This window comes from Halichoeres trimaculatus, unplaced genomic scaffold (assembly GCF_033239565.1).
Source record: "Halichoeres trimaculatus isolate MK-OKI-2021-1 unplaced genomic scaffold, fHalTri1.1 fHalTri1_scaffold_10, whole genome shotgun sequence".
Classification (NCBI taxonomy): Eukaryota; Metazoa; Chordata; class Actinopteri; order Labriformes; family Labridae; genus Halichoeres; species Halichoeres trimaculatus.
In genome coordinates, this window is record NW_027437187.1 from 35,654,427 (window position 1) to 35,667,037 (window position 12,611).

Below are 12,611 nucleotides of genomic sequence, written 5' to 3' on the forward strand. Positions count from 1 at the left end.
ATTTAAGGCCAGTCCCAATCCTACCCCTTCTCTTACCCCTTAGCCCTTGGTTTTGTGCATGCACATAAAGTGGGACCTCACTTGAAACCAGGGGTCCGTTTGCACGCAGTGCCATCACATAGGGGGTAAAGGTGATGATGATTTTAACGGCCCATGCACAGACCCCAGTAGCTTCGATGACTAAATTATTATACATACACTGAAATAATATATATTCATACGAATGAATCCGAATTAAAACAAAGCCACAAGGCATACAATTTTCTAATCTTAATAATTTCAATAACCCCCTTTGCCCCTTCTTAAAAAATGGTTTGGTCCACACCAAGATTTGTTTGTCCCCAGCGAAAGTAAGTGAGCGCGAGCAAACTCCAGCAGGGCTAGGATGGCCCCCCAAAAAAACACAAGTCTGGACCCTAAAAAAAGAGTTGAAAAGGAGTCCAGGAGTAGAAGCAGCAGAGCAGTGGCCCAGGACATCAAAAGCTTTTTTTTTCTAAGAGTGGTGAGAGTGAAACTACCGAAGGCGGCTGAAACACTGCCTACTTGTTCATTCGTTTAATGTCTGAAACATTAGCTTAGCTTTAAAGGGGCGCAGGCTGCAGCCCACGTTAGCTGTCATCTGGCCGTGCTACACTCTGGACAAGTCGTCAGTTCAATAAAAAAAAGTTGCCAGTTCCTAATTATTACTAATTCAGAGGCTGCTGCAGTAACTGTGTTTCACCCATACTGTCAGACAGTGCTCCAGTATGCACCGACTCAGAGGCTGCATTGAATTGTATTATGATGCATTCAGGTTCTGCTCAGTAATGCGGTGTTATTAGTTGGACATTTGAGTAGACTCAATACAAAAAAATGAATGCTCAAAGTTTTGTTGTTGTTGTTTGTTTTCATAGCAGCATAGAACAAAAGACAACATGATAGCTGACAGCAACAAAGAAAAAAGACTATTTAGAATTTTGGACAGTTAACACTGAATTTTGAATTGTTTCAAATTATTTTTTGTCCGGGAAAGTGAAGCTGTCCACTTAGAGCTATGGTACTAAGATGCCCATGAAAAGGTTAGTTCTGCATCAGGTTTTTCACGACACATGATATTAAATGTTTATTTAATGTAAAATACACAATGGAACAATAACCCTATATGTTCTGCTGCTCCTGAATCAGCAGTGGCTGCTTCGCTTGAATTTGACCCCACAGACGCTCCCCTCCAATGATGCTGGAACATGACGTAGACACTGGTCGCCTATTTTGGTTTACAGGGGATTCATTTTCCTTATTTCAGCCTGGATCCCTTCAACTTTTCCTGACATACTCAAGCCATTGTCAAAGCCCTGTCCTCTGCCATCTGCAATGTAAATGTGGTCCTCTAATGTCTTTGGTATCATCTTTGATATTTCATGGCCAGTCTTGCCACTAAATTCTTCAAACAGCAAGAAACATTCAAGATTACATTCTGTTCCTTGTGGGAGACATCAGGAGTCGCATCACATATCACTGAGTAATACATTGCACACCGTCAAGAATACTGAAAAACAGGAAAATTGAAGGTTGTAACGAGAGGGGCCCACACCAATATTCTTTTAGGGGGCCCAGAATTCCTAGTAACTGCCTTTTTTGCATGACAATGGTTTTAGGGTGAAACGCAAAAGTTTTCCAGCATTTCAGCCAACCCAAAACCCAAACCTTTGAAAACAGCCTCCAGAGTGGGATTTTTCTGAAACGCTGCCGTCACTGTTGCCGTGTAAACAGTAAACCAGCGATTTTAGGCGATGTTGAGCTTGTGCTGCTCAATCTGCTGAATCTGTGACTCTCTTTAACAAAATGAGCATCTGTTGCTCCACTTCTGCTCTTAGCATTCACCAATACACCAGATGATCGGCCCAACTCTACTTCAGAGATCTACCAAAAGCTGCTTCTGGACAAGACAGTCATAGCACCACCTACAGGCCCGGTATGTGTACTACAGCACGTTCAGTCCCTCAGCATTTCCGTGTTTCAGGTGAAACGCTGTTGTGTAAACGGAGCCCTTGAGACCTTGAATCTAACCTAACAAGTTTCTACCAGTGTTAAACATACCAGGAAAATTAAATGTTGTGCTTGAACTCCTAAAACCTGCATGCAATGAAAGCATGGATCTGATCTGTCATTATCAAAGAAAGAAATCTGAAACTTCAAAAAAAGAAATAATCAGAAGATTCTTGCCGGCTGATGTAGGCTTGTTTGAAGTCTGGTCTCATGCTGATCGCCTGTCGATAGAGCTGGTCAGCCTCCTCCAGCCGGGATTCATTTGCTCGGATCAGATTGGCCAGGTTTATGTAAACATTCAGATGGTTCGGCGCCACACGTGTCGCGTACTTCTTACCGGGAATAACCTGCGGACAGAGAAGCCACGGTTTCCAATCACAACACATTTCATGACAGTGTCTCCATCATAATCAGGCAGAATAAACCCTCGCTGAATTTCTGAGTTTGGATTGGAGACACATCAGTTGGTGAGGATGACGGTAACTAAGGGAACAGTTAAGCTGTGTTAAGCTCTTAAAAAGGCTAATTTACATTCCAGCAGACATCAAAACCAGCCTGCAGGAAGAGTCAGGTGTTGATATGTCGTTGGGTGTGAAATAGTGTGTCTCTGATGCCCTGTCTGGACTTGGTGGCTAAGAATAACAATGACATATTATGACACATGCAACACAATCATTCTTCGGTTGAAACCGCAAATTAGGTTCTCTGGAAAAGGACTCGGAGCGATACTGTTACAACGAGAATCTCACAGCGTGGGCTGTGCATGTGAGTGCCAGCAGGTGAAATCTTAACCCCATCATTATGCTCACTCTAACAGAGCCTGGTGCTTATATTTCCCCCAGACATTGAGGTGAGACGTCGTGAGAATCCAGCGGGAAATGTTCAGAAAAATTCACTGTGCTGGGGTGGGCATGGTTGAGACATTTACATCAGAGAGAGACCGCCTGCATCTGGTATCATCCTGCCTCCTTGGCTAGGCAAGTTTATTTGTAGAGCACAATTCATACACAAGGTAATTCAAAGTGCTTTGCAGCTAAAATAACATAAAATCACAAAAGGCGAAACAAAATCATTGCATAACATCACACCATAAAACATTAAAAATGATTAATTAAATTAAAAGAGGAGAGTGCAAATCAAATACATTCAGTTGTTGTATGATAAGTGAAACAGAGCAGTTTTCAGCCGGGCTTTGAACATTGTCAGAGTTAAGGCCTGTCTCACATCTTCTGGAAGACTGTTCCAGATTTTGGGAGGATAAAACTGGAATGCAGCCTCACTGTGTTAAGTCCTGACTCTGGGCACCAGCAGGAGACCCCACCCTGGGGTTCTCAGAGACCGAGTTGGTTCATACGGTTCCAGGATGTCAGTACTTTGGTGCTATACCATGAAATCACTTTTGATACAGTTGATCACGGCATTTTAATTGATCGTCCTAGACACTGGGTGGGTATCGGGACACTACACTTAGAGCTTGCATGAAACAAGTAAAGTAATTTTTTCTTATTCCATTAAAAGATATTTTTACTTGTTTCAAGCAATTCAGACCTCATTTTTGTCTTTAAACAACTTGAAAAAAGCCTGGACTAGTCAGGTGAATTTGCCTTGTTTTAAGTCTAAAATGACATTTTCTACTGAAAATAAGAGAAAAACACTTGATAAGATTTCTATTTTTTGCTGTGTACAAAAACCCGAAGTGAATCTACAGGCTTGTGTTCGTCTGCCGTCATTAACGTAGATCTGAGTGTCATCAGCATAGCTGTGGTAGGACACATTACAGCTGCGTATTAGCTGACCTAATGTGAGCATGTACAAATGAACAATAGGGGTCCAAGGATTGAACCCTGGGGAACCCCACAGGTCAGGGCCATTTGGTCTGAGACACAGTTACCAATTTCAACAAAGAAAGTCCTGCCCTCGAAAGAGGACTTTGACCAGTTTAAAGCAGTACTAGCGATCCCCACCCAGTTTCTAACCTTTGTAATAAGATGGCATGATCAACAGTGTCAAAGGTAGTTTCCAGCAAAACTAAGACAGGGGCTTTGCCTGCGTCTATGTTCAGGCGGGTATCATTTGTTGATCAGAGCTGTCTCAGTGCTGTGGTGGGGCCTAAAGCCTGATTGGAAAGTATCAAACACATTGTTACACAGGAGAAAGTCAGTAAGCTGTTGGTATACAGCTTTTTCTAGGACTTTTCCTAAGAACGGCAGGTTTGATACAGGCCGGTAGTTATTCAGTACTGTGGCGTCAAGACTGCTCTTCTTCAGGAGAGGCTTAATGACAGCAGTTTTTAGGGCCTTTGGAAATGTTCCAGTCTGAAGTGAGATGTTGATCAGATGAGCACCTGTCCAACCTCTCCTTGATCCGACAGAGAAGACTTCACGCAGTGAGGGATGTGTGTGAACAAGCATCTTTGGACATTTTCAGGAGTGCATTTGTGAAAGACGCATATCAACAAACTGCTGCATCGTGTATAATCAGCTTTAAGGTGTAAAGTTTGAGTTCAATCAAAGTAATTTGAGGGTAACCTCCTCAAAGTACCCAGTCTAGGCCTGGGTACCGAGATCTGTTTTTTGAGATTTGTGAGTCAGATAAGCCACGAGCATTTCAGTTCCACCTGTCAGTTTCTGACAGCAACATATCTTTGAGGATTAAACCTCAGTTAGAGGTCTATGGTCCATGAAAAGTTTCTCTTTCTGTCAGGACCAGACCGTAACTTTACGCCACACGTGATGAAGCGTGTCAACAAAGTCGTGAGAAAAATGGTACTGACACAGCAAGAGAGTGGGCGTATTATAATGATCGCCTTCTGTGCACTGTCCCTTTAAATTTTATTTGTTTGTGTTGGTTACCATGGTAACTTCAGATCAAAGAGGTGTCAGGCTAGTTTTTTTTTTTTTCATGGGCTGGTTTGAACGCTTGGATAATCTATTGTTTTAATCTTGCATTTTGTTTCATTTCACCTCAAAGTCTGAAACGACTCGAGCAATGTTTGAGTTTCCAATAACCGTGCAGTGATGGTCACATGTTGTTTTGAGCTCTGTTTGCCACCAGGAACAGTGGAAATGAGATATGTTTATATATGTTTGTGAAGTATCTCAAAATAAGTGATCACTAATTCTCATAAAACTTTTGTTTTCTTTTGATTAAGTTAAAAAAAAGCTTTTTATACACTGCCTTGCCAGAATTTTTCACCAATGATGGTAGAGTATGACTGCTCCTCAAAGCCTTCTCCAGCACATCCCAAAGATCGTCACTGGGGTTAAGGTCTGGACTCTATGGGGGCCAATCCACTTGTGAAAATGATGTCTCCTGCTCCCTGAACCGCTCTTTCACAGTTTGATGGAATAACCTGGTCATTCAGTATCTCCAGGTGGTCAGCTGACCTCATTCTTTGAGCATAGACTGTTGCTGAACCAAGACCTGACCAACTGCAGCAACCCCAGATCATAGCACTACACAAAGTAGAATATTGTAGCCAACAAACCACAATTAATTGCTGCACTAATATACTTCAACCTTCAAAAAAATTTAGTAATTAGTGCTGAAAATCAATAAGAGCTGGGTCTGAGACGTTCTGACTCATTCTACCCGAGGACAAAGAGGAGAAGGCTCAGATTAAGAGTCTATGTAATCCCTGAACAGATGAGTCTTCAGACGTCTCTTAAAGTAGAAAGGAACTCAGTGGATCGTATAGAGTTAGGTAATTCATTCCACCATTTCAGAACAATAGAGGAGACGAGTCTGGCTAGAGATTTGGAGCCGTGCTGGGCTGGGAGCACCAGGTGTCTTTCATAAGCAGAGCGTAGAGGACCAGAAGGAGTGTAGACCTGGATGAGGGACCCCAGGTAGGAAGGAGCTGTTCTTGTTAATGTTTTGTAAGCCAGAAGAAGAGCTTTGAATTTGATTGGAGCTGCCACTGGAAGCCAGTGAAGAGGGATTAACAGCGGGGTGACATGTGCTGTTTTGAGCTGGTTAAAGACCAGGCGTGCTGCTGTATTCTGGGTTAAACTGCAGAGGTTTAAATGTTCATGCAGGGAGGCCTGCTAGAAGTCATAGCGTGAAATCCCAAGGGCCTGTAACAGAAGCTGTGTGGCCTGTTGTGTCAGGTAGGGTCTGATCCTCCTGATGTTATAGAGGGTAGATCCACAAGATCCAGCAATCAAGGCCACGTGAGCCTTAAAGATCAGCTGGTCATCAATTAGGACTCCCAGATAATGCGTATAATACTAATAATAACAAAAATGCGTTGGACAGTTCTTCACTCAACTTAAGTAGTTTCTGCCATCTCATTAGATGTTTTCTCTGCTTGATGCCAATGATTTGACCCTTCTCAAACTGAAAAACATCTTTTCTAAGACCACGGGGTGTGTCTTTCCACATGGTTGTGTAAGAAATGAGAAGCAACTCTTTGCTCCAGTTGGGGGTTAACTAACTTGTCGCCAGCTAAAAGATAATTGTCCATGCAGTAATTATCCAATAGGAGGCTCCTACCTATTTGCTTAGTTAAATCCAGGTGGTTTTTCTCTTTGGCCAGGCAGTGTGTTTTGTCATTAACTTTCAGCAAGTGTAATTTTTCAGAAAAGTGAAAAGTTTTTTGTGATATTTGGCCTTGATACATTTCAATAATTTGTTTTTTAAATCTCCTTGTTGATCTATCCTGATAAGAAAGAGTCAAGTTTAATGAAGGAACACAGAAAAATCCATGTCACAGCTAACTTTAGAAAGCCTAAATGTCCCGATAGCGTTTAATTTTTTGGTGTTGTCAGGTTTTTACCCTCTAAAAGCAACAGAATCAGGAAACAGGAATGACTGAGTGTAACACACCTGTGGCATGAGGGATTTGGCAACCAGGTAGGCTTCTTCTGCCTCTTTGGATCTGTTCAGGTTCTTGTAGGTTCTCCCAACATTCATGTGAGCACCGATATCATCTGAAGAAAGGGAACGAAAAAGAAAAAAAAATCATGATGAGGGAGTTTAAATCTCCTGACCCGCTGCTATGTAAGTTGTTTATCCACTCAGAAACGACCTGAGCTAGAGGCAAACAGATAAGCAGTAAATTCAGTCATTAGAATGTCATGAAAGCAGAATGCACCTTTGTGTAAAGCAGCCAAGAGGCACCATAAAAGTTTCTGAGAAAATTAGATAAAGGGGAAGTGCTAAAAGGGGTCAGCCTGGACAAGCAGGGGGGATGCTGATTACCAGCACAGAAGGAAATCCTCAAAGGGTTACTTGTTTATGTTGGTAATCTTAGGGGAAACACTCTTGGGTGGTGAGCCGGCTGACGTGCTTGTTTCTGGGCTGAGGTCAAACTTCCTGAAAACTGAGCTGTGAGGCAAGGAAAGTGGGAGGATGCCTATCTTTCTGCTACTTCACTTCTCTCGTAAAACATCAAATCAAATTCAAGGTTAAGTAGAGTTTAGAGACTCACAGTTAGCAGAGGTTGAGGAGATTTAGGCTGTGAAATAAGCTCACAGACGAGTTTCTGGAGCATGTGATTAAAATCCCAAACAAACAAATGAACACAAAGGCCCCTCGACTTTTTATTTAATTAGATGTTCTGGCGATGGTTTGTTAGTTTTGGACAAGCTTCAGTTTTACGATGGATGTATGTAAGTTTGTTTTCGGAAGTTATCCCCCTGAATCTCTGAATGGACTCACTGACCCGGTCTCAAAGTTCACACTCACTGACCGCTGAGTCTGCGAGGGCTTAGAGCAAACGCCAGATCATAAAATGTGTGGTGGATCTTCTGCAGACTTTCTGAGCTGCTTCTCTTTAAGTAAGGATATCTGCAGACCAAAGGGAGTCACCCTGGGATGGCTCGTATTTATTTACAATCTGTATCAACAGCCTGGGTCAGAATGTTCCAAATGCTGATTTTCACTTCTATGCTGACGACACTGTTATTTATCGCTTTGTGCCCACACCTGTGCTAGCTTTTGGAAATCTACAACATGCTTTCGATCTTATCCAAGCTCTGCTTTGCCGGCTGCAAATTGTTCTAAATGCAGATAAAATAAAACTCATGTTGTTTTCATCTGCAAGAGCAACAAAGAGAACACTGTCTGAGAAAACTGTTAACATCAGTGGTCAAGACATCAAGCTTGTGTCTCCTTTTAGTATCTGGGGTTTTTACTTGACGGAAATTTCAGCGTACTGGGTTTCTACAACAGAAACAATTCTTTTTTCTCTTTTATTTAGGGTCGTCGTCTGAAGGGAGAGGACCCTTTTGTTTTTGCTTTTTTTCTGTCTTCTTTTTCCGGTGTTAGCGCTCTAATTTGAACCCCTAATCTGCTCCTAAGCTTACCAAAATTGGCATACTCCTCACAATCTATACCAAAATTGACACCCAGCATCCCATAATTTTCTCTCTAGTGCCACCTAGGCACTCAAAGAAACAATGAAATGTCTCCAACGGGCAGTAGGAATGTGGTATAGAGCTCAAAATTTTTACCCTTTCTACAAAAATTATCTTCACTAAAGCCATACATGGTGTGGGCTTGAAATTCACTGAGATGACAGAGTGAACTCTGCTTTACACAAGTTCTGATGGAAGTTGTTATTTCGGAAATGGTTTTCGAATGACAAGCCCTCAAAGTCGGTGAACCCCAGAGAAGCCCGCTCAGCTCCCCCCCATTAGAATAAATGGGAGAGCAGAATCCAGCTCTACGTAAGCTGCAGTATTTGGGCCTCTGCACAAAAAGTAAAAGTCCTACAGCTTTAAAAATGATATGGATGGATTCCTAAAAAATTTTTTCTAAAGAAATATCATATGTTTACAGCTATTTGATCAAAATTGTGGCATGTATGAGGAGTTGTTTCTAAAACTTTTGTGAATTTTACTACTCAGAGAGCAACAGTTGGTGATGATGTCACACACTGATTAGGAGTTCCGTGCAGCTGGTCATGTGACTCAGCAGAAGGAAGTAATACATAGTATCAATTGTAATATCTCTAAGAGGGTCAGAAAAGGATAAAACCTTGAGAGTGGAGGTGAAACCGGCATGAGGGACCAGCGTCAGAGCTCGTATCTGATGAGAATCAGGAGGATGGTTCCCTGAGGTGATTTGAGGAAGCTAAAAGTTGTACAAAAAAATACACAACCCTGCTTAGGTAAGCTACACCATGTCATGCAGGTTACGTGAGAAGTGTTGTCTCATGACGAGTTACATCATTTCACTTCCTCGATCACTCTCCAGGTGACGTCAATGAAGCTCTTAATGGCTCAGGGTTTAGGGTTTTAGGGGACATTGAGATTCAGCCAGCAGGATTTTCAACTGACTCTGTCAAACTTAAAGAAGCTGTAAGACTTTCTAGGAGATCTTGAAAATGTTTTACTTCTATATAATGTAGAAGTACATATGTGTATATATATATATATATATATATATATATATATATATATATATATGTATATATATATATATATATATATATATATATATATATATATATATATATATATATATATATATATATATATATATATACGGTAATGTCACAATATTGTGATATATTGAGATATTCTACACAGTTAACCATTTGATTGAAACAACTGTTCTATTCTAATGTGTTTGAAATAATGGAAGTCAGATGCAGTTGTTACGTATGGAGGTAGGTTCGGACCCCAAGCACTCCTAACGAGCCTCTCACTCAGCTCTCCTGGTCTCACTGCACACAGCTGGTGCTCAATCAGCGGAGGTAGGTTTTAAAAGGAGGCTCTTGCCCTCATTTTGGGGTGTGACACCAAAGAGCCAACACCTTCAGTTGGTTTTCTTTTGGTTTGTGTGAGTTGAGTGTTTGTGAGAGGGTGCGTGTTTGTGCGTGTTTGAGGACAGTATTTTTAGTACACGAGTTGGGATTATTTATTTTCTTAGGACAACTTTCATTTAATGTTAACCCCCCACCAAGCAAACTCCACTATTTGTTTAAAAGCCTAATTTAAGTTTGTCTACTCTTTTGGTAGATTCAGTGGGTGGTTGTGGGGATTCATACCTCCACTCCACCTTTTAGAAACCCAAAGGCTTTATTTATGTTTGATAAAGGTGCAGATTTTTCTTTTTGTTCGTTTCCTTGTCCGTGACCCCTGTCCTTCATGTTGCGTGACTTGCAGAAACGTAACAATTGGGGGCTCGTCCGGGATCGAAACACTCTTTTTCTGTAGTGAAGTTTGTATTGAAGGATACACATTATCTGCATCAAGTCATGGAGTTCAAGTTGGAGTCATTTGTTGAAAACCCAACATGGGAGGTTATCAACACCTGTAGAAAGGCAGATCTTATCAAAATTGCTCACCACTTTAACATTCCTGTGGGAGCAGGGAGTCGAAAAGATGTGGTTAAACATGCTGTAGTTATTGGGTTAGTGGAGGGGCAGATTCTCATTGAAGATCCGGATGAAAAAACAGAAAAAGAAGATGACACTGACACTGATCTCCCTAGCACTGACCCTGCAACCGAGTCTGAAGGGAAGAACTTAGAGATGAAACTCAAGCTTGAGCAAATAAAGTTGGAGCAAATGAGGATGAAATTGATATATGAAGAGAAACAAAAAGAACAGGCCATACGTTTGAGAGAGCTGGAGCTTGAAGAACTCCGCATCAAATCTCTACAACATGGTGTTCCAAGAGAATTTGATTTAGCTCGAAACAGTAGACTTGTACCACCATTTAATGAAAGGGAGGTGGATGAGTATTTCACACTTTTTGAGAGAGTTGCTAACACTTTAAAATGGCCAGAGGAGTTCAGACCCTTATTGCTTCAATGTGTGTTGGTGGGGAAAGCCCAAAGTGTTTATGCATCTTTGTCCATTGCTCAAAGCTCTGATTACAAAACTGTGAAAGAAGCCATACTCCGTGCATATGAATTGGTGCCTGAAGCATATAGGCAGCAATTCCGAAAGTTAAGAAAAGAAGAGGGTCAAACTCATGTGGAGTTTGCTAGAGAACAAAAAACCTTATTTGAACGCTGGTGTAAGTCACAAGATGTTAAAAACCTGGATGATTTAAAAAATATTATTTTGTTGGAACAGTTTAAGCGTTGTGTTAATGAAAGAGTAGCTACTTACCTCAATGAGCAAAGCAGTTTAACTCTGGAAAAAGCTGCTGTTTTTGCTGATGAGTTTGCACTTACCCACAAATTCACGAGCCCACCAAAGTCACCAAGCACTTTCTCCAGTAAAACCAAACTACCACCATCCTCTAAACCAGTGTTCACACCCGCTGGAAAGCACACTACGAAAACTCAGGTTGAGTGCCACTACTGTCATGCAAAAGGCCACTTTGTTCGAGACTGTCCAGTGTTACAGAAAAGGGGTGATAAGCCCAAAGCTGTAACTTTGGTTGGAAGCCCCCTTATTGATGAAATGTCAGTCCCTGACTTAAAAACTGTGAGTGAGAAAGTGCCAGATGAGTTCAGGCCTTTCACGTCTGATGGATTTGTGTCTTTGCTTGGAGATGAGCACAAACGACCAGTGAAAATACTGCGAGACACTGCAGCATCACAGTCCATTTTGCTGAGAGGGGTGTTGCCTCTTACTGATGAGATGAAGAGCGGCAACAGTGCTCTTATAAGGGGTGTGGAGATGAATTGGTTTCAAGAACCATTATTTGTTATTAAGTTGGAATCTGAGATAGTCAGTGGCACTGTTGAGGTAGCCTTAAGGGATGGACTGCCAGTGGGAGGGATCACCTTCCTTTTGGGAAATGACTTGGCTGGAGACAAAGTCACAGGTCATGTTCCAAATGCTATTGTTACAGAAGTACCCAGAATTGATGAAGATGATAGGTTGGCCAAGTTGCACCCTCATGTATTTTCGTCTTGTGTTGTTACGCGTGCTATGGCAAAAAAGCAAGCTGATGGATCTTGTGCGGAAGATGTCGGAGATCATTTGGTTGATTTGTCTGAGTTTTTTGTGTGTGCACCAAATGATAACTCTCCATCTGTTAAAAATGAGCACTCTGATGGGATTTCAGTCAGTCACATTGGGTCTAGCACATCTGAGATAGACTCTGTGGGAAGTCTTGAGTTGAACCTGCCTTTGAAAGAGCCAAAGGTGGGAGAGTCTGTGGAGAAGGCGAAGAACTTCTCAAAGTTTGGAACTGAGATGTCGCATAAACGGCTGATTGCTGAGCAGGAGAAAGATGTGTCTTTGTCCCCCTGCTATGTCAATCTTCATTCTGAAGAAGATTGTGCTGGTGCTCTGGTAGGGTACTACAAGAAAGGTGGGGTATTAATGAGAAAGTGGCAGTCACATGCCCTGTTAGAAGATGCCAAACCTTCGGTATCTCAAATAGTGGTCCCGAAACCACTTCGGTTGGAGATTCTTAGGCTGGCACACGCTGGGAATATGGCTGGCCATCTAGGGGTCAATAAAACGTATGACAGAGTTCTACAGAATTTTTATTGGCCAGGTTTGAAGACTGATGTGAGGAGCTTCTGTAAAACATGTAAGGTGTGTCAATTTACTGGTAAACCAAATCAAGGGGTGCCAGTTGCTCCTTTGCAGCCCATACCTGCTTTTGATGAGCCCTTCAGCAGAGTGCTGGTGGACTGTGTGGGTCCCTTACCCAAAACCAAGAGTGGAA

The 12,611-nt window shown here is 41.9% G+C and overlaps 1 protein-coding gene across 1 annotated transcript in view; it reads right to left on the reverse strand.

Moving 5' to 3' along the window:
- The window catches only part of tmtc3 (transmembrane O-mannosyltransferase targeting cadherins 3), a 61,221-nt gene that overhangs the window by 10,708 nt on the left and 37,902 nt on the right, over positions 1-12,611 (reverse strand). Inside the window, exons 11-12 of the mRNA XM_074676841.1 lie at positions 6,853-6,956; positions 2,203-2,372 (exon numbers count right to left, since the gene is read on the reverse strand). Coding sequence (XP_074532942.1) covers positions 2,203-2,372; positions 6,853-6,956 — 274 coding nt within the window. The remainder of the gene's footprint in view (positions 1-2,202; positions 2,373-6,852; positions 6,957-12,611) is intronic.